This window comes from Stegastes partitus, unplaced genomic scaffold, assembly GCF_000690725.1.
Source record: "Stegastes partitus isolate 25-593 unplaced genomic scaffold, Stegastes_partitus-1.0.2 Scaffold1921, whole genome shotgun sequence".
Taxonomy (NCBI): Eukaryota; Metazoa; Chordata; class Actinopteri; family Pomacentridae; genus Stegastes; species Stegastes partitus.
This window is the reverse complement of record NW_007579652.1, coordinates 59,420-82,869: the sequence shown is the minus strand read 5'-3', so window position 1 is coordinate 82,869 and position 23,450 is coordinate 59,420. Positions and strand designations below refer to the sequence as shown.

The 23,450-nt window shown below is 40.5% G+C and overlaps 2 protein-coding genes across 3 annotated transcripts in view; one reads left to right on the top strand and one right to left on the bottom strand.

Moving 5' to 3' along the window:
• Positions 1 to 405: 405 nt before the first annotated feature.
• On the bottom strand, positions 406 to 14,454 carry ubtd1b (ubiquitin domain containing 1b). Of its 2 annotated transcripts, XM_008303036.1 has the most exons (5): positions 14,158 to 14,454; positions 13,726 to 13,929; positions 5,387 to 5,614; positions 5,037 to 5,194; positions 406 to 3,988 (listed from the first exon to the last, which is right to left on the bottom strand). In XM_008303036.1, the coding sequence occupies exons 2-5, from the start codon at positions 13,805 to 13,807 to the stop codon at positions 3,719 to 3,721; spliced, it is 738 nt and encodes a 245-aa protein (XP_008301258.1). In that variant the 5' UTR covers positions 13,808 to 13,929; positions 14,158 to 14,454; the 3' UTR covers positions 406 to 3,718. The 2 variants fall into 2 exon arrangements, with proteins under 2 accessions (XP_008301258.1, XP_008301257.1); XM_008303035.1 differs by having other exon boundaries at positions 13,726 to 14,454.
• A 542-nt stretch (positions 14,455 to 14,996) lies between these two features.
• mms19 (MMS19 homolog, cytosolic iron-sulfur assembly component) overlaps positions 14,997 to 23,450 on the top strand; it is a 20,514-nt gene continuing 12,060 nt past the window's right edge. The window contains exons 1-12 of the mRNA XM_008303037.1: positions 14,997 to 15,102; positions 15,610 to 15,658; positions 17,043 to 17,143; positions 17,375 to 17,460; positions 17,644 to 17,718; positions 18,283 to 18,352; positions 19,763 to 19,891; positions 20,021 to 20,082; positions 21,532 to 21,618; positions 21,721 to 21,795; positions 22,091 to 22,174; positions 22,879 to 22,882. Coding sequence (XP_008301259.1) covers positions 15,015 to 15,102; positions 15,610 to 15,658; positions 17,043 to 17,143; positions 17,375 to 17,460; positions 17,644 to 17,718; positions 18,283 to 18,352; positions 19,763 to 19,891; positions 20,021 to 20,082; positions 21,532 to 21,618; positions 21,721 to 21,795; positions 22,091 to 22,174; positions 22,879 to 22,882 — 910 coding nt within the window. The 5' untranslated portion in view covers positions 14,997 to 15,014. The remainder of the gene's footprint in view (positions 15,103 to 15,609; positions 15,659 to 17,042; positions 17,144 to 17,374; positions 17,461 to 17,643; positions 17,719 to 18,282; positions 18,353 to 19,762; positions 19,892 to 20,020; positions 20,083 to 21,531; positions 21,619 to 21,720; positions 21,796 to 22,090; positions 22,175 to 22,878; positions 22,883 to 23,450) is intronic.

Below are 23,450 nucleotides of genomic sequence, written 5' to 3'. Positions count from 1 at the left end.
TGAGGAGAAAAAATGCGAAGACAACTACATAAGCATAATTAGTGGTTGTTAGAGCACTATGTGAGGAGGTTTCTTTTGTAGTTCTATGACCTTATATCTCAGTAATCCCTTTTCCATTGTAGTAACGTGAGACCCCTTTAAGTTTGACATGACACAACGGTGCACACTAAGTCTTACTCCTTAAAGTGTGAGGATGAGCTGAGGACAAACACAGGGACAAACTGATAAATGGGGACAAACACCCACCCGTGGCTCACCTCAGTCAGGATGCTGTAACGGGAGCCGCTATCGATAAAGTTGTCAGCAGAGCGTTTCCCCACCTCGAGGCTCAGCGACCTTCACAGCTGAGACGAGCAGAGCAGAATGCTAAACGGACGCTGCAAAATCAAAGCCTGTCAGTACTTATAATGTTTAGATATTTATTCTGTAAAAGACGATGGGCCCCAATGGTCAAGGCGACAGCTGGGAATACATTTCAAAGTGACAAACATGGACATTTAAAACCACTGACAGAGGCAGCTGATTATCTGACACAGGAATCAGATCAGAGCAGGCTTGTACCTGGAGTTTGACATTAACAATACTTATGGCTGGTGCTCTAAGAAATCTGCAGAATCAGACACAAAAATGATATGAGGTCTATGTCTAATTGTATTGCACATACAGAGAGAAATGCTCATTCAAGTTTGCATACGAAGATTACCAAATATCCCTTTAAGAACCACAGGTAAAGGGAAAGCAGAAAACAAAAACGTCCTGGATATAACAAACAGGTAATTGTAATGAGCATCAAGGCTGAAACTGGTTAGAAACAATATGACAGAAAGAAAACGTTCTTGATGTGGTGAGCTGTGGCTCAGTTCAGTTTTATTCCCTCCACTGGTGGAGAAGTGTGTGACAGGAAGGAGCGGTGAATGAAAGCAAAGCCCATCAAGCTGTAGAGCCTGAATGGTCAGCAGTGACCTACATCTGACATCAACGTGAACATGTTAGCGACTGCGATGCACAGAAGCAGGGAGTTTGTGTATTTGCTTCTGGAGGCAGCTTTAAGTTTTGCAGTTTCAAAAGCTTGCCAAGGTCTCAGAAAAAAGAAAAAAAAAAAGTACAAAATGTACGTTTCAAATATGTATAAAGAAAAACTATAGTCACGTTCCTTGCAACTTTAAATACGGCTTCATAATGTGAATGTAAATTGCTTGTATTTATTTAGCTGTATTTAACAAAAGCATTTTGCATTGGTTAAATGTCACAGTTAGGTATTCAGTGGCTTTTAAAGTGAAAATCTTTATGGCCTTTTCTCCTGTGCATATGGGACAAACTGAGAGGACTCCTAACAGATCAATTACACTGATCTGTTTGTTTTTTGTTGTGTCTTGTCTTATGTGTAAACACTCACTGCCACGTAATGCAACACATGATAAAATGACTGAAAAAGCAAAACAGATAAATGTCTACATCATGATTCGTAGATAATCCACGGGAATATGAACACTAAATGCAGGTCAGTGGATGTTCACAGTACAAATCTGCCGTCTCACAACCTGAGCTGCAGTGAACGTAGCCACACTTTGGCCTGATAGGAACTTCAGCCAGGAGCTGCCAGTGTAAATTCATGGCTTTGTGCTATACTGGACACTCAAAAGGCAGTACTTCAGTGCTCAGTGTGACACTGAAGAACACTTTAAAACACAAGCAAGATGTCTTGAGAAAAGACTTCTCGACACTGAGACATAGATTTTTATCTTTTTTTTAGTCAACCTACAAGAAAGCAGCCAAATAAAAGATGCTTTGACCCAAATTGGTGAATTCAGTTTGCTTGCAAAGAAGGAAAATGTGATGACTGTTACTCCTCCAACATGGTGCCAACTTTACACTTTTACATCCAATCTGTGAACTTTAATGAAAGGTCATTAAAGGGGGAGTCCACCAATTTTTGAATTCTACTATCAGAAAGTTGATGGACTTGTGACAGAAAGACTTGGTCAAAATTAAAGCAGCAAAGGCTGTGAAAGCCCCAATTTAAGCCCTTTTAAGATGTAAAGCTCCAAAAACTCCTCTTTACACACCTACAGTGTGTAATGAGAGCTTTTTGCTGTAAATGTCTAAACTCCAAGCCCTTCTTGATTAGATGGTTATCACATCATCAGGGTTATTTTCTTATTAGCCATGTTTGGATATGTTTAGCTCCAAGAACTTTTTTCAAGGATCTGTGTTTCAACCACAGTCCAAAGACCTGCTCAGATAAGGCAGATTAGTCCACTGGTGTATGAATATGCAAACATACAACAAACTACTCCACTATAGTCTAGTAGATAGCAGTAATGTTGCTAGTTCCTGCTAGGAAAATGCAGCTATTTGTTAAAAATTACGCTCTGTCCCATAGCAAGTAAACTGACCATAAAGTCTGAAACACTGGAGTGTACTTGTAGGAAACATTTTTGATGGTCACTAAATCAAAATACTGAAAATCAACATGTGAATCTACAGCTTTTTGCAGCCTTTTGCGTTTGACTCACCGCTCCGCATCAAACCATCTGTATGCTGGTGAAGAAAACGCATGTGTGACAAATATGTGTCCTCAAAGTTACTGGACCACATCAAGAAGAAAAGGCAAGTGACAACTGGATTTACATTCATCAAGTGGTGAAAAGAACGACAACTACCTCTAAAGCAACTCAACTGATTATATAAGGGCTGTGCTGCTCCCTCCTGGTGGTGGCGGGGGGTCATTACGCAGTAACGCAGCTGTTCTGACAGTACTTGTTGCATGGGAGCTTCTCTTTCCCTTCACAAATAGCATTAATGACTTAAGCTATGACTTGTACACCAGTATTGTCTCTGTGAGCTACATCAAATTTCAAAGTATCATGTGGGTCAAACACATGCTCTTTATGCGCCCCCCACACACTTACACACCCATCATATGCTTTGTCTGCAAGACTTATGAAATCTTAAAAAAAGGCAGCAGTTATAGCTTAGATTGATCTAAGAGTTCCTGAATTAAAAAAATACAGAAGGCTTAGCCTAGCGGTAAAACTTACGTCTTTCCGGACATTAACCTCTTTTTTTTTTTTTAAATCTTGTAGAAGGCACACAAACTACCACAAAAGTATAGTAATAATCTTTAAATGTGCAAAAAAGCTCAGTTTACATTATTTCCTCACTTAAAGACAGAAGGAGAAAAAAAAAGAAAGAAAGAAAATGTTCAGCATCACGCTCTCTGCTTTCCTTTCCTGTTTCTGTGGAGGAGCAAAAGATTGCAGAGCTCAGTTCGTAGGTGTCGTAGTACAAATGTGCTTCAGAACCAACACCTCTGCGTTTCCTCCGTTGGCACTTAGTGCAGACAAAAGGGCAGAGGCAGAGTCTAGTCATGATGTACACATTTTGTATGTGGCTGAAAAGACTGCGAGCTCTGCTTCAATTTGAGATGGCTCAAAGCAGGTGAATGTCTCCAGACTTAGTGTGACAACTGGAACAACTCGGCAGAAGAACACATTGAACATGGTACATGAAAGAAAGCAGCACTTTTGAGTTACTCCCTTATGTTTTTTTGTTTATTTTTTGCCTCAAAGTAGTTTTGTACCTCCACAGTTTGATTTACTTTCAGTAACATTGTCTGTTGTCAACAAGAATAAGTTATCCAGCATTGGGGGGCACATCTGGTCCTTCAGCATCTGCCACCCACTGCACAACTCCTCCATCGTTCCTCTTTGTCCTGTTATTCAGAAGCGGGTGAGGAGGCAGTGGTGGTCGGGGACAGCTTGGGGGCTCGGAGGGCCTGCGGGTTGACGATGACCTGGATCACAAAGTCCTTCTGGATCTTAGTGTCTTGTAGCCGCGTCTTGTCCGTGAGCAGTTTCCCGGAGAAGAACCAGCGCTGGTGGGTGGCGTCGATGTCCTCCTGGGCCTGCAGCTGCTTCTTCAGCTGCCCGATGGTGTCGGCCATGCTGACGCTGAGACGCAGGTCCTTTCCTGTGGACAGTCGAACCTGCAGAGGAACAGCGAGGGTAAGAGCGGTCAAACAAGAGCCTGGAGTCGTGCAATGTAGTCGAATAAAGAACATCTTGGTTGACTTGAAATCGTACCTACTTGCCGGCAAATTTATTGAGGACAGAGAAAAAAAAAAATCTGCATGTTATCAGTAGATTAACTAAACTGGCCACAGTGCACTTTACCTGCTAGCTGTTTTAAATGAATTATAAATAACACAAAAAGACAGCCTTTTCATTCAAAGACAATGCAGCCGCACTGATGACTTTATTAACAAGGTGTCGCTTAGTTTAGAGTCGACTCAGAGTAAACGTTCAATAAATGTTAAATAGGTTACATTTAGCGGTCCACATTAGGTTGAGTGAACTCAAAGTTGTGAAAAAAACAGGATGTTAATAGGTTAGATTCCTCCTACCCCTAAATATACTGCATTCATCCTGTAAGGCTGCTGATGTAACACTTCTCTCTTTATGACAGTAATGCTGGTGATTGTCTGACCAGTAAATGCTTGAACAGATGAGAACACATCAACCAACCAGTTGACCTGGAGACTACAGCCCCAGTGAACACAGTGACCCAAAATAGCTGTTGGTAGCTTTTTATTTTAGATGACACAGTTGGGCTGGGGACAGCAATGCAAAGCGTTTTCTAAGTTGCATATCTGCCAGTGTATCATCTTCCTCAATGTCTGTTTCCACTTTTTATTCTGTGCGCTGACTCATGAGGACAGGAAGTCAACATTCGCTGTCGCAATTCTGCCCAAAGTTATACATCTAAATGCCACTTCAATGACCAAACACAAAGAGGAGAGTCATTTACACAGATTATCCCCAGCTTTAGAAATCTGCAGCAGATGATTAAAAAAACAGGCGTTAACTTTAAAGACCTTGTGAGTGTATTGTAATGGTTGGAAGTGTGCATTTATGTGTTAGTTACAAAAGCTCTACAGTTATAATTGTTTTTCATGCACTTTGCTGCCACACATGGGTTCATACAGAGATGAAACAACTCAGTATATCTTTTAAGAGTTGCACTAGTCATTGTACCTTGAGCTGGAATTCCTTCTTGGGTGCTACTGGGGGTTCGGGGCTGTCGCTGGGGTCCTCGTCGCTACGCTCTGAAATGAGGTTGATGGGCGGCGCCAGGCAGTAGACGGGCAGCTGGTAGCGGTTCCCGAGTTCATCGTAACACTCTGTCAGAGTACCTGGGGAGGGACGTCAAAGAAAACAGGACAGGCTGTCACTCAAGTCCAATGATACAGAAACATGATAACCACCTGGGTTCGTCTGTGTATGAACATCTTGGATGATTCTGTTTCTTTCCATGCTTTGTGTATTTCACTGAATTCATGAGTTTTCCCTAGAAGTTCAGACACAGAGGGTGTTTCTGTCCTCACCATGTGGCAGTGTGATACTGGCTCCGTCCACTATAGCCTGGGCTAACTCGTGGTCGTTACACTCCAGGGCCACGGCAGCGGCTTTCAGGGCGTCCCAGATCTCCTTTCTGCCCTCAAATGCTGGCGCTGTGTCCCAGAATTCATCCCGCTTGCTCCGTAGCTGACCCTCCGTCATCGGATAGTCGCTCTTCCACTTGGGCCGATCTTTTTTCAGGGGCTCGTTACGTCCTGCGATAGGAACAGGTAGAGACGTTTGTGTTTAACTCATCGCTCAGATTTTTCGTACACTCATTGTTACTGATAAAGGATTAATTTAGAAACTTGAAGACAGATGTTTCACACTAATAACTCAAAGGATACTTTACAAACACAAACAGGCATGCTGCTGTTGTCAGGAAAACACACAAAACTCCAGTGTCAGAGACAGAATACTGAAAACACCTCATCAAGACACAGTTTCTCCTGCAGAGAAATATTTGGTGCCTCCAAAGAGGCTTTAGGCAGCGCCAAAGGAAACTCACCAGCACAGAATGATAAGAATAAAAAGAATCTAACGAATGCTAATTTGGGTTTCATTTATTTTCATTTACTAGCTCACCATTTGTTTGTGAAATGACAAGAAAATTCATTGATTTATGTCAGATAATTTTGTCAAATGGGTCCCAAATGCCCATTTGGAGGTTGTTACAAAAAACATTATTTCCATCTTCCAGCAGAAGATTGTGCACGTCGTCATGTTGAATGCACTGGTTCACTTGAAAACAGAGCTCTGTAGCACGATAGGATGTCAGACGAGGATCCGAAGTCAACACTAACCTACTTTTTTGCAGTTTCGGTGCAAAGTAGATGTGCAATTACTATCTTCAAATAGAAATACTGAGGACTGAAATCTACAGACACAAGTTTTAAAGCATTTCAGTGACAATTTTTTTTACAATAACCTCGTTAAAATGTTTCAGTGTGCACCACAGAAAGCAGAAAATAAGCAGACTGATAAAGAGCAGAATCAAATTTTGTACTTTCATCTGTCAACGGTAATAAGCAGAGCTGGCAGTGGACAGAAACGCTAGCTGTCACCAGAGACAGAGAACATCCCACCCTGCCCCAACATGTCATCCGAATCTAAAATTAGGAGGTCATTCAGAGTTTGCAATATGCATGAAGCATGTGTAGCCTATATCTGTCTATGTAACCTTACCTGTGTTTCCCAACATTCAATATTAACACAACACACACCTAGACCAGGAGCGCACTTACTGAACTGAAGGGAATACACAAGGGTCACACCAACACAAAAGACCAGCATCAGGGCAGGTCTAGCAGCCTGCCAGCTACAATTACCCACCAATGAATCTCATCACGATTTACTGTACTGGCTATCTGGTATCGTTCCTCTAACAGAACAGGCTGTTTTCTGAAAGAGTCAATGTGTTAAATGGGTGCTAAATGTCAGCTGATTCAGTTTGTTTTCAAAAAGCTCTTTCATTCCCATTTAAAATGGAGTACTAAACCTGCATAAGTTCATATTTACAATTGTTGTGAGGCAGAGACGCAGAAACCGAAGTGTGGAGTGATGGAAAATGAAGAAGAGTATAAAAGGAGACAGCACACATCCAAGAGGTTGCCTTTCTTTCAAACTAATTATTTATAGTGCAGGCGGCTCAGGAGGAGTAATTTGGAGGACATGAGCTGGTGTAGGATTAGCATTTGGAGGAGAGTGAATCCCAAGACAGGCAAAGGGGCTTCCTCAACACCACTCAGCTAAAGTACTAATAGACATGTGGCGTCTATACAAGACACAAATAGGATTTGTGGCCGTGGTCCATATAGTGCAACACAAGACACATCCAAATGTAGATACACTTATAACACAGACGAGGTGGTGATATATAGAAGCCAGCACAACAAAAAAAATGCCTCGTCAAAAACAAGAAGCTTTAGCACCTACAATTTGTAGACAAGTGCATATTGCAATCAATTAATTGTGGTGCAGTGCTTCAAAATATACACATTCATCATACACTAGCACCTGCATCTAAATATGTTACGTTTACTGCAGATCTCTGTGGAAAGTTTCAACCTGCTTTCAGTTTGTGGCTATATCATATTTAAACACCTTGCAGTCAGATTAAGAAATACTTCTGCACAGAACCCTCCATAAAACTACTTTTTTTAGATCAAGCCCAATAAATAGGCCAGGCTAACACATCACCTGATACTAGCTTGATGTAGAAACATTGGTATCAGTGTGTATGTTGACAAATGAGTAACAAAACGTTGCATATATTTAGACATTGCATCTCTTTTATGTAGATTCTCTACGAAATACAAATGACAGCTTTATTTTTAAAAAATCTGAAGGGATCTCTTTCAAATCAAGTCAAATCAGGTTTATTGTCATTTTGCTGTACATACACAGTAGTACAGGCAAGATGAGAGAGTGTTTCTTCAGGATTATTCAATCAGCACGTTTTGCAGAATGCACGTCTGGGATAAGACATTAAACGTTCACTGTCGCTGCCTCCTGAAGGGGCCGCAGTGTCCAGGTGCGCCGCTATTCGTTGAACATGGTGAACCTCTTCAGGTCCTGGTAGGTCTTCAGGGACACAAAGACACACACGATGGTGTGACGATGGTGAAGCCGCAGATGCTGTCTGTCTGTCCGCCCAGAATAATGTTGTCCCCTCCAGCTGTATGGCCGTCTGGGATGTTGTCACGGAGCCATGTTTCTGTTAAAGCAAACACACAGCAGTCTTTCCACTCTCTGCGGGTTTCTCTCACCAAACGTAGCTCGTCCAGCTTGTTGTGGAGGGAGCGGACATTGGAGAGTAGGAGCAACGGTCCTGCTGGTCTGGAGGGGTTAGCCTATAGCATCAATCCCGGCTCTCTTCCTCCTCCTTTGTTTACGTTCGTACAACACTGGTGTGGTCTCCGATTGGACTCTGCAGAGCGCAGGATGTCAAAATCACAACCGATTGTCGCAATTCCAGCGTCGTTCACTGTCCTGACGCCCAGGAAAGTTTTGCGGAATTAACGTCTGGGATAGACAAGACACTAAAAACGTTCACTTGATTGACTCCAGAAGGGGCCACAATTCTTAGATAAATATAAAACGTGTTACAACATGCCATTATAAATAAAGCATTCTGGTGCTACAGAGATACACCGTCCTCCAAATCACATTATCCAGATGTAAGGGAACACACAAAAAAAATCCCATGACCATTTTTGGTATTTGTTACAGAATAAAAGAAAAAAAATCACCCATCCCATTTAAAAATGATGACTCCCATCACAATATCTGTCAAAAATAACTGATGATTTTTGTTGCATATCGTTCATCCTGGTAAACATCATTGAAAATAAGTTACTGTGTGATCTTTCAAGGTGCTGGCAGGTGGATTAACGCTTACCAACATGAGCAGATATGAGACATCTAAAGATTTTTAAAATTTATAAAAATCATCAGTAGTAAAGTTATGTCACTAAACAGTAGAGTTGCAACAATTATTCAAACAGATTTCAATCAATCAATCAGCTTTGAAAAGCACTGATTGGCATTTCTTTCTTCCATTTTCTACCATTTTTTAGACCAAACAACAAATGAATTTATTGAGAAAATAATCAACAGATTAATCCACAATGAAAATAATCAGTAGCTGCAGCCCTACTAAACGGAGACAAATAGAAGGAATCACTGGAGCTTTTTCCAACTTGAGTGAATCTTTATTGACTTGTATTGTGCGTGCACTGTCATTACATTTTTATTATGCCCTCTTTTAATCTGAATTCCTCATAGAGAGTTAAAAAAGTAAGCAAAACCGTGTACAAAAGAAAACACCGACTAAAACCACATGCTAAAAATGTTAAGGTTATAGCAAAGTACTGCAGAAACTAGCCCCATGGTTAGAGCGCTCAAGTGGCAGAAATAAAATTCATGGAAATACATGTGGTTTTGTGTGTGCATGTGTGAAAAACAGGGTGTAACAAAAGGAAGTGATTCAAAGAATGGCCTTGTTTAACCAAAACTAGGACATAAAGCAGAGCATTGCAGACACATGAAGCAATATCAGGGTGTTTTCATCCCACTGGGCTCATAAAAACAGGTGCCACGGGATGAGGCTACAGTGAAGCGTGTTGTATTTATGAATGTTAATGAAATGTGTCATAAACAATGTGCGAGGATCCGAAGCGTCTCTGAGCTTTATGCGAGCGTACAAACAAAAACAACACATGCAGCAGCTACAGGTGGCTTTTAAAAGATTACCTGATTCTTGGAACTTAAAACATATTGTTGCTTTGGCCTTGTAAAAAGACATTTAACAGCCTCCCACATTCCCCCGACATGAGGCAAATAATGAATGTGGGGTGTTATTCCGTGTTCCTCTTTAAGAGCAAACATCAGTGAATGTGGACTGAAGCAGATCAACAGTGGTGAGATTGGAAGTGTCCTCTTTAACCCAACACACACTGAATCAATGTATGACTGCTTCCTGTGAACACACGCTCTCCCACACGTGCTCTCATCCTTGTGGCTGATTATCTTATCGGCACAATGGTGCCTTCAGGTTTCTGCAGCTAAAGATAAAGCCAGTCTCTGAACCTTGAAAAAGTCGTCTGTAGCCTCCATAGTTACTTATGACAACAATCTCAGCAGACCAGGAGCTACTGTAATTTTTGTCATTGTTGACCACTCACTCTAACTTAGCATTAACTTTCCTTTAGACTTTAGAACTGTTTTGTTGATTTCAGACATCTCAAACTGTACTTTGAGCTTATGCAGATTTATTATTAAATATTAATGTCAATATGATGAAAGCTGAAGTATTTTCTGCTCCTTCTGTTGGTTAATGCTACTACAATAGGTAGAAAGCACCCTGTAGCTACTGATGTCAGTTTCAGAGTCCAAAGTAAAGATGAACTTAGGCGCTACTTATCTCAGGAACTATGAAAAGGTTAAAAAAAAAAAAAAAAGATATGTTCACTGTTTTCATCATGTCAGATTATATTACAATATTGGACAAGTACATCAAATTGTCTCTAAATATGGGTGAGTTGAATTTTTTTAAAGCTGTCATGAAATGTCCCATCTTCAAGCACACATTATTTTTATTTCATTTAACCTTCATTTAATCATGAAGTCCCATTGAGATCTATTTTGTCAAAAAGTGTACAAACACTGGTCTGCTTAAACACTGAAGTACGACATGTTGATAATGGACTATTAAGGCAGAAATCAAACATTTGCAGTCCTGTTTGCTAAAAGTATGTTCCTATATGACTAAACTACACTCTCAAATATGTTTAGAGGAAAACATTTTCTCCAGGAATATGTTTGTTTTGAATCAAAATGCCTTTGCCATTTATTGTACTGCATTCCAAATGTTGCTCCTTCTTCAGAAAAACAGTCTTATGTTAGATTCAGCGGGACTTGTCACCCTGGTAACCCAGAAAATCGAGGAGATGCTTCAAACATGTTGTGAAAGGATTGTATTTTAACCCAGACCGTGGCATTTTCTGCAACCTAACCGCATAGTTTTGGTGTCTAAACCCAACCAAACGAGTGAGAGAAAACCTTATTTCTTAGAATAATCATCCCACACAGGACACAGAGCTCCGTCTACTGGGTCAAAGTCCTGTAGTGGATTTTCTGGCTCTCTCACGCTGGAAGCTCCACCACAGTCTGACCTTGTGGGGAGAAAACACACTTTTTTTTCCAAAGCATAAATGAGGATGCCATTTAGCTGCATAGAAACATAATTTTTGTAAAGCAGGGATGATATTTTAGATACATTGGATAACTGTTTAGATTTTTAATCCGTTTTAAACACACCGGGACTTTTCAGCTACCTCACTTCAGCCTGTAAATGCAATAATGTATTTTCTGTTACTTTGTTTTAATACCAACCATCCCCACTTCCACAATATAATCTTATTATTGTAACAAAAGCACTTGAGAAACATACGTTTTTTTTTTTTATTTTGTTCGCTTTGTTTTACAAATTAGACATGTTGTCTAACCTTGTTCTGTCAGAGTATTATAGCTTTGAGGTTACAAGAGTCTTTTGTGTTCCTCAGAAAATGTGATGCAAAGGCTGCATTAACAATGAAACACAAATCACAGAGCTAGCTCATCCAAAGGAAACAAGGACAAAATCTTCAATGCGTGGCAAGAGCTGGAACCAATTAACCTAAATTGTGAAAAATTGCAGTTGACCTTCTCTTCTCACATGTCTCTCACATGTCTGTCTGTCTGAGGGTGTGTCGAGCAGCGTAGATTCAGTCCTGTTGGAAAAGCCAGTCAATGACGCAGCAGGACATGATGTGACTTGTTTTTGATCGAAGCTCGGTCTAGTAGGGAGTGTCTGTTGATACCAATCAGGGCGGGAAATTACCATGAGCCACTGCCAAAAACTCTGGGAATCTTGGCTGTGATGGCTTCAACTTTAAATAGCCACTTTGGCACAAAACAAAACAAAAAAATTTACTTTCAATATCATATTGGCCTCCAAAAACCTATATTAGATGCTAGATTTACAGATGCAAACATATGGCCAGGAATCCAGAAAGTCTACTTTAACTTCCCCTTTTACTGATGAGCAATGCTGGAATCAATCTTAGAAATCTCCTGTTGTTCTGATGTAAACTGGAGACAATTCACGCTGGAAAAAAGACTGCCTGAAAAACTTTCCATAAGCAACAAACGAAGAGGACAGAACCTGCATCCAAATGAATAACAGACATTTACATTCCTAAACAGCCACTATAAAGTGAACATGGAACTGAACTGTAATTACACTGCATTTACACTTACAACTAAGAATACGTCTCCAGCAAACAACAGAAAGCTGAGGAAAATCTCACATGAAATCTCTGCCTTTTCACCATTTCACTTTAGAGTAAAACGACCATTTACTACAGCAACGTACAGTATTTGCTGAACTGACAAACTTTAGCCACCTCAGCAGGAGGCTGATGGTCTTTTCCTATCCTACTTGATTCTGTAAAGCCTCTAATCATCCAATAAAAAGTAAGCGTTTTCACATGTCACACCATCTATCATAAAAGGTCATGCTAAATATCATTGTCATTGTTGGTTGAGGTCAAAACTATGCAGAAGTTCACAACGTCTGCCAATTCTGCTTCACGGCGCCAGCATGTTCAGTTTAGTCTGGTTGCAAATATAACATCTACTCTTGTTAAGTGCTGAAGCAACAATCCAGATTCCATCTGTTCCTATCAAAGACAAGTGTAAAAGAACAAAACGTGGCAGTTCACCAGTATTTATCTTCAGAGGTTTGTTATCTTCCGGGACGCTGCATAACTAATGAACATGAACTGAAGTCCCTGATGTGAAAAAAAAATAAAAATCTGCATATCAGCAACTTCTGAGAGTAAGTGCCACCTCCGCTTTTTGTTAGCAGCTAACACAAAGTCCTGCTTCACCTGCAACTGCACAGAAATATGGTGATCACAAAACCATTATCCTGCCAATTTTAAGATAGCAATTCATCCTGCAAGTTTGCTGTTGTGAGACCAGGAAGGAGGCTTATTCTGTTAGGTGAAAAAATTGTCAGCCTTCTTGTAGGTGCAATGTCACATGGCAGCTTCACCCTCTCTGAAAAGATGAACTTCCTCTAAGTAATGACTTAGGGGAAGCAGTTTCATGCTCTGCAGATGGGGCAAACGCATGTAAGGTGACACGCTAGTTAAATCCAGACAGCACACAGGTGAACCCACAGCTACGAATGTGTCTCCAGCGGTCTCATAGAAACCAACATCCTATCCAAAATGCCACAAATCAGACCAATCCTTCCTCTTTATTTGCAGTTGTGCAATGCATTATATAAAACACTTCAGCATTTCTAACTGTCCATTATGATCACTATCTAATCAACCCACGCGAGCTTTGTGCACACATCCACACAAGCTTTGTGATATACAGTTCTAAGTGGGAAATCATGTGAATGGAAATGCCTCCCTGGCCACAGAGAAAGACCACCCAGAGGGATATGTTCCCCTGTATAGCGGCAATCAGTTTCTCAACAGAAAACAATGGTGAGCAATGGAAACCCAATCGCAAGTCGTGACTTGAGATGCATTTTGAGTAACAGTCGGAGGAAGGAGTGAAAAATGCCTGGATACAGTGACTCTCAGGCAACCTATACAACAGCTCTGTTTAAACTACTTAAAATGCACACAATGAAGCGGAACTGGAAGCGTTAACACACTGGAGTGGCAACATGAAAGCCAAAAACCTGAATGAGACTTTACATTCTTATGATTTAATGAAGCACCCCACACATATACACACACAACTCACACACTTGTAGTCTTACCTCCTCGTCCACCGTTCCTGGACGAGCCTCGGCTCTGTGTGTCCTCCCAGCCTTCCCAGTATCTCCCCACACATCCCCCCATGGTTAGCGGGCTGCCGATTGTTTCCCTGGGTCTCACTAGCTCAACTGGGGGCCCATTACGGACGAAGCAGATGAACTAGGTCCGACGAGGAGGACGGGTCGCAGTGCAGAAACGATGAAAGCCTGATATGACATCCGGGTTGGAATGAAGACGTTAAAGATCACCGAACGGAGGCGTGCGTTGGTCGAGTCTAAATGTTCTCTGCTTATGAATAAATGTGTCTGACGCGACCCCACAAGAGCCACAGTTCGTGACCCGCACAAGCGTTACAAGTTTATCTGCCAAACCAGTAACAACAACCGAATAGGTATTTAAAAGTGTTACGATAAACCAGCATTTATTGAACTCGCCTGTTCAGTTGGAATAGTTGTGTATGTTTAAGTCCAAACAGCGCGCACCTCTGGCTAACAGGCTAACAGGGCCAACCAGCTAGCTACAACAACATCAGTAAACACAAACTTCCGCGCACTCGAGATTATTTCCCCGCAGGTTGAGTCTCTTCCAAAGGCAGGAGGTATTCACAGCTTTCCCCGGCACTCGGTACGAAGCGGTACTTCAGTTATTTGACGGTGCCTCCAGATTTTTTTTTTCTCTTTAAACCCCCCAAAACGTTACTTCCCTCTCTGCTGGCAAAAGGTGACTAGCGGCGGTGAGCTAGCGCCACCGAACTTTTACACGCCTGCGCGTAAGCACGCAGGCAGGTGTTGATTTCCCTGACGTCAGGACGAAACGCGATTATGAATGGACGAGTCTGCAAATACATTCGATACTGACGGAGGTTTCCTATAACTGTTATACACAGCTACTTTTTCACTGAGTATATCTTTTGGTAGTGATACTGGTGATAATTCATTTAAAGGTGTTAATACTTCAAAAACACACCGTGCCTCAGTGAAGGCGGAGACGGCGTATATAATGAAAATCCGACAGAATTACACTTTTTGCTAGTTGGGATCTTTGTAGTATTTTGGAATTCGGACGGTACGTGAAGGCAACACGAAAAGATAAATGTTGAAGGTTTATTTTTACAATTTAACAAACATTTACCTCTGGAAAAACATCCACACAATTGATTTGACTTCGACTTACAACTGTACTGTTAGTTGAAGGTCCTATTTGATAAAATCTGATGTAAAATTCAAGACTTTTGCATTTCACCCTAAACTTTTCGCGCATGCGTGGTCTCAGTGGAGTGAGAGGGGGCACGATGGCTGCGGACAGTACCTTGCTGCTGTCTCTGGTGGAGGAATTTGTCTCCGGACTACAGGACAGCAAGGCCAAGGATGCAGCAAAAGGTAAATAAGGCTTTATCATATTTCTCTCGACACATTTACAGAGCTGTTCGGTTGAGGGAAACGCCGCTGAGGCTGCGGAGCTGCGCTTCAAGGATGCGCAACACGGCATGATGGTTAACTAGCTAACTTAGCGCCACAACATCCTGTGTGCTGCTACAGCCTCATGATATAAACCACACACGTTATGACACTCTTCTGCTCATTTTATAACCTCGCCAGCACAGCCTGAATATACATCTACCGCTGTATTTTACTGTCACTCGACTAGAAGTCTGAATTTGATGCTAGTCGTCTTGGTCGAACCGCATGCTGCTTTGCTAGCTGCTCTGTTTGTGTCCGTTTGAAAGTATCCTGTCAATGAACTCTTCAACCTTACCTTTGAACCCGCAAATACTGTTCATAAGTAGTTAACTACTAGAGATTACCGAGTTATATGTGTGTGCATGTTTGTTGTTTGGTATTATATCAGTTTTAACTCCAGGCCACTAAACTTGGCTTTTTGCTCAGGTGTCAAAGATGGACAGTTTACAGTGCTGCAGCTGGTGGAAGCACTTGGGTAAGCCACAGCATTATTTATATCTGCCACAACAATAACATGAACAAAACAAAAGCACCGTCTTAATAACGTTTCATTTTACCTGCATCTGACTTTCATGCATACAAGACACGGGAGGTGGTGAGTTAGAAGTTTACAGAAGCAGGTTTCACTCTAAATTAACAAGATATTTAATCTCATCTCACTGTGGTATGCAGGCAGAGGTTGTGTTAGGATTTTGACATACTGGGAACTTCAAATGTTAACCTAATAGTTGAACCATTTCAGGTTATTTCAGAGTAAAATGAATATAAAATGTGAGACACTGTGTTCAAGACAGTCATTTGTTTCTATGCTCAGCCCATAATCCGCATTAATATCATAGAAAGTGCAGGTTAGACCAGTGGTTCTTAAAGTGTGTGCCTAGGAATTAACCCTATTTATGAAGATTTACAGGGCTATAATTATATGTGAAGGTGTGCCTTGCAAATACTTATTTTCATAAATGGTGTGCCTTGGAATGAAAATGTTTCAGAAGCACTGAGTTAGACCAGGGTTGCCAGTTTTTAACTGCCAGCTAGAGTGAGATTTTATGTTTTTAGATTTTTAATGCTCATTTTAAGTTTTACGAATAATTTAATTAAATAGGATTTTGGGTGACTGACCCTTTCAGTAGTCCAGGAGGGAAGATGCAGATGCTGGTGTTCATCCATAAAGTTCCATAACACAATGAAAATAATCAAACCAAATTTGCTGCCTGGAGGTAAAGAACAAAGCTTAGTGTTGCTCTGAGCAGAGATTTGGACCCATATGCTGACTTCACTGAAGCTATCTAAATTATGATATGATACAATATTTACTTCCTTTCTCAAGATGAAATGTTATTGAATTTTTTCGGCAGGTCCCCTCAGTTGTAGATGTCAGTGTCATGTTAAAAGTCTCTTCTCAGTGATTCCCTTTATGTGAAGGTGTTTTTGTAGTTATCTTTCTGGCCTATCTACTTTTATTTTTTGTCTCTTGCTGTATATTTATTCATCTTTATTATGCTTGTCTTTGGCTTTCTACCATAGTGTTAATTCACACATCATGTTCGTTATTATTATTTTAAAATACATATGTATTAGAAAATTGGAGTAAAAAAACGTATGTCCACTGCCTTTAGAATTTTTGTACTGAGTAGTTTTGAGATTTGACTGTTATCTATTCAAACACAGGAGGCCCTAACGAATCCATTGTTTGCAAGTACGAGGTCTTCCTCATGAAGACTTTAGCGCACCACTATAGAAATATCTCCACTACATGTTCGACTTCATTTCAGCTCCAGGTTCCTTTTAAACTCTGCCTACTTTCTTCTTACATTAATATTTAATAATAATGTGCATTTCCATTTTCTCTCCTGCTGTAGACTCAGTCTGACCAGTTCTCAGGCTCCCACTCGAGCCCGAGGAGTCCAGCTTCTCTCTGAAGTTTTAAAGGAGTGCTATGGAGAGCTCACAGAGAGAGAAGGTACACCTCTTCTCTTATGTTTCGTTAAGAACGTCTGTCTCACTGTTCTTTATTTCTAGATGTTGTCAGTTTCTCAATACAATACACAAATACTGACATTACATTTGAGTGCAATCTTCAGAAAGACAGTCAAATCAACAATGTATCAGAATAGCTCCAATTTGATTGCCAGCTATCTTGCTGTGTTCATGCATGTAAGGAGTGATTTCTCCCTGTCTGATTTCTCCACAGTGGAAGTGCTCATAGCCTTCTATGAAAACCGTCTGAAGGACCATTATGTCATCACACCACCTGTTTTACAAGGACTCAAAGCGCTGGTGAGTCCGTCTGTGATAGATTTTGGGTGACATCATCTCAAACATCCTGCATAAGATTTACTGTCTGCTAAGTTTGCAAGTTTGTGCCTACTTGGCACATTTGCGGATCAATTTGAGAAGCTCCAGATGTGATGACCAATATTGTGTGTGTGTGTGTGTGTGTGTGTGTGTGTGTTTTTCCAGACTAAATGTACAACGTTACCTCCCGGCTCAGCTGTGTCTATGCTGAGGTCTTTGTTCCAGGACGTTCATGTACAGGTGAGACTGACATATTCTTACGATAATATGTAAAGAACAGTAACAATTGATGAACAGAAATAAACAGCAAACTATTCATTACTGCTTTGTGTTGTATGTTGCTTTTTCTTATGGAAACGTATGCATTTATATGTCATCTCTGAGCAGTGGATGACTAAAAATGCATATTATGCTTAAGTAAATGAAACGCCAATTAACAAAAATGGTTTGAACACTTGCTCTATTTATTCTCCATTCTTAGTATTTTGATGCTGGTGATTTTCCGTTGTTGGCTTAAAATCTCTTAGGTGTGCCAGATTTCTTCCATTCAGAAAAGTCCCTGATAACAGCAGCATATATTTGAACACAGCAAACTGACTCTTTATTCGTATTACACAGAAACCCACACCATGAAGTGTTTGACAAAACACTTGTGAGTGTGATGCTGATGTTCATGTTTCCTCTGTGTTCTGCAAGGAACTTCTTCTTTTGATGAATGTGTTTTGTTGGTAAAATTGACTCATCTGTAAAGTTCCTGAGTAATTATATGTCAAGAGATCATGTGATGTGTTTATGTCCCTCCAGTCTCTGATGCTGACAGAGAGAGCCTGTGTCTACAGCATGCTCATCAACCTCATGGAGACAAGAGAGGCAGGTAAGAGATAATGGACAGTCCTCAATCTGATTCACAGGAGCTCAGTTGATGGAATAGGGACGCTCTGGAAGAAACAAAAAGGCGTTTCACACATTAGTGGTTCAAAACAGTACACAGTGACTTTCGTAAGTCACAAATCTCAACAGTTGGCTCGGTAAATGGTGTGGTCACTTCTCATCTGAGGGCAGTAAAGGAAAACTTTTGACACCTTCCTTTGCTGTGTTTGGCAGATTACTAGTGGAGCATGTTTTGCATAGACATGCCGTATAAGATGCAAATAGAGGCTTGACAGTGACGTGGTTCTGTGTAGTTATGAAGGAAACACAAACAAATGGGATGACACAGTGTGACCTCATGTCTGTCTCCCTTTATACTATTATATAAATAAAAGCAATACTAATATTCTGCTGTGTATCCGTCATCTGTGTAAGTCACTGATTCAAGAACAGGTATAAGATTTTCCATTAGGGAGGCAAATAATTTTCTAGAAACTGGCCAATTGTGTTTTATTATTTATTTATTTATACTTAATTTGACAAAATGAGTCCTTTGTGATTTTTTGTTGCTGGTCAATTAGTATTTAATCCTTTGTAGCCTAAACATTACATCAGGGCTTCTTAAAGTCTTGAATAATCTGAATCCAACCTATTACATCGTAAATACAGTATGTGATGTCGTGTAACATTTTCTATCGTTAATTACATTTTTTGTTCATCAGAAAATGTTGAATATACGATGTAACTGGAGATTATTCACAGTGATCCTGTCTCCAGATGATTGGAGTTTTTGTGTGGCTCCTTCTCCCATTGTTGATGTTGCTGTCACGGCAACGGCTAAAGAGAGTCGTGTGTTGTTGCTGTCGAGTTCGCACATTGTTGTTAGACCAGAGAAGCTACCCCTTGACCCTAAATCGCAGATACAGAGCTCGTCTTTCCTATATACGAGTGTATGCAGCTTGTGTGAATGTACATGTACGTCTGAGCCATTTCTGCCTCGGTTTCATACTGATTCCATCGCAAGAGATGTGGTGTTGGTGGTGTAACATTCCGCAGAGTTCACACTGATGCAACTGACTGCATGCAATCAGTGCCATTTTTGACTGTTTTGACCGTATTTTGACTGTGAACTGATTAAATGTTATTTTGTTATAACCAACCACTCCAGACGTTGACCTTGAGTAAAGATCCATGCAGGCCTTTGAGTAATAGGTTTGAGAACCTCTTCCTTACACCCTAAGAGCTTCCCTCCTTCCTGTTGAGGAAGAGCTAAAGCTGTTTTTTGTAATTCCTCCAACGTGGTGGTCTTTCCCATGTAGGAATTTATCGGTCCAAATATTATGTGTTGAGCCTGTATTTGTCTCAACTGTCTTGTAAAACTTTGTCCTTTTTTTCCTGCTTTACTTTCCCACAGAACTGAAGGGTTTGGGGGCTGACTTTGTGTTTGGTTTTGTCCAATCCATGGATGGGGAGAGAGATCCTCGCAACCTCCTGTTAGCCTTCCGGATCGCCAAAAACATCATCGACCGAGGATACGATCTAGGTGAGAACACATCCAGCGTGATCTTGCTTTTGTTTTCTCTGTATCTCTGTCCCTCTTTCCAGCCCATTTACTGTGTAAATAGTTATGCAACTGTTTTGCCTCCTGTTCATTTCCTGTCTGCTGCCTCAGGTAAATTCACAGAGGAGCTGTTCGAAGTGACGTCCTGCTATTTCCCCATCGACTTCACCCCTGTAAGTCCCTGTTTGCTCAGCTGCTTTGGACTGAGAACTGACGAAAGCAGGAGAGCGTAGCAGACAGAAATGTCATCACCGACTTCCTGTGACCTCAGACAAACAATAATACAGCGCTTACCTCCCTGCCTGCTCACGCACACTTCACATCAGAGAGGATCACAGCTCCCCCTGAACAAAACAGCACATTGGCACAAAGCTTCTCATATAATGTAAACATTGTCTTATTAGATTATAGCAGATCAAGATGTGAGGTTTAGAATGACGTAAAGCACAATTCACCATGTGAGAAACATTCAAGTCCAGCAGAGCTCATCCATCTCAACCAGAAAGGGAACATACGAAAAGTGCATCATCAGCATTACAGTAGTGAACATGATCTCAACTGACGCATTAGACATTATTGCACAGAATTTTCAGATAACTCCCTTAAATCCCAGAAACCGATTTGACGTAGGGACCTCTGAAGACACAAAACCCCACATCTTCTCTGCAGTACATAATCTGCAACAGACCACAGATTAATTTTAAAAAGTCTGTTATTCAGGGTTTTTGCTGCCTCAGAATGGCCGTGGTTTGATCATGGCTATACAAGCACTATGTACAGGAAAGTCTGTGTAACCTCATACCTGTAGATTTTCCTGTTCTTTTTGAGTATTTCATTAACTAAAATGTCAGTTGTGCTTAAAGCCCCGTTTGACAAAACTGGTTTCAGAAATTGAGAATATATTAAAAAAATATTAAAAAAAAACTCCCTTCTTAAAATTGAAGAATACAATTCTATTTTATTTTATAGGTTTTTTAAATCTATTCATTAAGCAAATACTTGTTCCCAGTTTTTCACCGGCCAAGCCGACATGTGCCTGACATACAAATATGTGTTTTGTTTGACCATGTGTCCAAATACAGTCCAACTAAATATCATAGAACCACAGAAACGATAAAGTATACAATTAAAATAAAAGAAGTTCATTACAATTAAGTGAAAAAAGTGCAGGTAAGTTTGCTTAAAAACAGTGGGGGAAAGAACAGTTATTAGCTTACTCTAAAAATGATTACATTTGGGGCAAATTTGATTTCCAGAAGAAGATGGTTCAAGCAGTGAGTGACATCGTGACTAAACACATTGAACTCTGGGCTCCACTAACTGACCGTCCCAGAGTTAATACATTCAGTCTTAGTGCTGCTGTGGCAAAAGAGAATATCACTGTAGTGCAGATCACTGAACTGAAATTATTAACACAGATTATATCTATATAACAGCCACAGCCTGGTGACGTATTACATTACACTCATTGTTACTTGCAGAAAGTGCATTCAGCCTTTACAGACATCTTTTACAACTGCAGCGCCTCTTGATGAACCTGTGAACACGTGTTGGGTTCTTTGTGTTCTAATGACCTCTCTATCTCTTTTGCTTTGCCCTCATCTCCCCCTCACCCCCCTCAGCCTCCCAACGACCCCCACGGCATCACCAAAGATGAGCTAATTCAGGAGCTGAGGGGCGTCCTCACTGGGACTCCAAAATTTGCAGAGGTAGGACAAAATCTATTTACATTTTATTTTTTGGAGCGATTCTGTGACCTGAGACGACCGTCAGTGTTTGAAAGAGCTCTAATTTGTATGGCACGCTTACAGTTCCTGCTGCCTCTCATCATCGAGAAGCTGGACTCAGATGTTCCGAGCGCGAAGCTGGACTCGCTGCACACGCTGGTGAGAAAGTCTAAAAATGTCCCGCGCCTCTGATCATAGCAGCAGCTCGCAGGGGTGGAGATATAAACACTTGACTGAAAACTTCTCAGCTTGTATTAGCAGCTGCAAGAAGTCTGTGCGGTGAATGAGACAGAGCTGATGACTCCCTTCAACAACAAAGCCACTCCGTTATAACGACCGAGAAGCCGCGAAGTGGCTTACAACAGACTCTCATGCTGTATATAACTTGTGAAAGTAAAGTTGTGTGTTTCTGGGAAAGTTAATTTCACAGCTGACCACATTTCATATTTTTCAGACTGCTTGTGTGTCGCAGTATGAACACAAGGACTTGGCCGAGTTCCTCGAGGGACTGTGGACGTCGCTGCGCAGAGAGGTTTGTGTGAGATAAGTTTATGTGCAAACAGCAACACTACTTTTGTGTGTATTTGGTGTCTTAGTAATAAAAAATTCAAATATTCTCTTTTTTTTTGTGTGGAGATGGAAGTGAATTTATGTCGCTTCTATTTTTTTTACCCACTCCAACCTGATAAAACAGAAGCTTTAAACATATCAGCCGTGTTAGTTTGGATATTTTGACAAAACTCTGCGGCATCTATTCTGTCAGTTTGTATTGTGTTTTTTTATTTGCGAAAAAATGTAACTTTTCACCTTCTGGTTATTATAATCATAGATGAAAACATCACAGTTTTTGTGTCTTTAGTCATCACACATAAATAAAAAAAAATGCTAAATTATAATTTAGTGAAATAAGATATTGCTTTTGAATTGTGGGCCAGAATGAAAATACCTGTCAACAGGTGCAGAAGTCTGATTGAGAGTTGCAGAAAACACTTGATTGCAGTGATTGGCTCAAAGGGTTGATCAACTAAATATTAGTTTACGGGTCCCATCATGTTATTTTTTATTTTTATTTTTTTAGATATATTTTTGGGGCTTTTGTGCCTTTATTTAGAGCAGTAGAGATAAACAGGAAAGGGGGGAGAATAACGGGGAGAGACCTGCAGCAAAGGGTCATGAGCGGGAGTCGAACCCACGACTGCTGCGTCCGGGAACTATAGTCCCTGTTCATGGGTCCCCACTCAGCTAGGTGAGCTATAGGGACGCCCATAATGTTATTTTTTTTGTTATTTATTTATTTATTTGATCAGGGACCATGCATTTTTACATGGAAAACATCTGATGTATTGCATGTAGAGTGTATAGCAATAAGCTAATTTTCAACTCCCGCCCCTAGTTGGGCTTTTCAGTAAAAATAGACAAAGGACCAACAACACCAATAAAAACAGCACATGCTTGTTTTTGTTTTTTGTATTATTATTATTATTTTTAATATTTCTGTTTAACCACAATTCAAAACCAATGTCATGATTTTCATTAGTTTTTTTTGTTTTGTTTTATTACTTTTGTCAATTTCAACTTATTTCAGTAACAACTGTTTTTTTCCTTCTTTAATGGGAGGGTATGAATAAATTTGAGGACAAATGTATATATAGGGATGGGTTTGTACATATGAGTTTGTATTTTTACAGTTTATTTTATATTTTTGCTGTTTATGTTATAATTTGTATATTTTGTATTATTGTTTTCATAAAGCGCATCTGAATGTCGTTGCGTATGCTCTGTGTATTCAATGACAATAAAGGAATCTAATCTAA

Bases quoted from the DNA above. Each gene is read 5' to 3' on its own strand.
- ubtd1b (XM_008303035.1), bottom strand. From the start codon at position 13,807: ATGGGGGGATGTGTGGGGAGATACTGGGAAGGCTGGGAGGACACACAG. The intron at 5,615-13,725 runs GTAAGACTACAA...TTCCTATCGCAG, and splicing joins CAGGAACGGTGGACGAGGAG to GACGTAACGAGCCCCTGAAA. The intron at 5,195-5,386 runs GTGAGGACAGAA...GTCCCTCCCCAG, and splicing joins CAGTATCACACTGCCACATG to GTACTCTGACAGAGTGTTAC.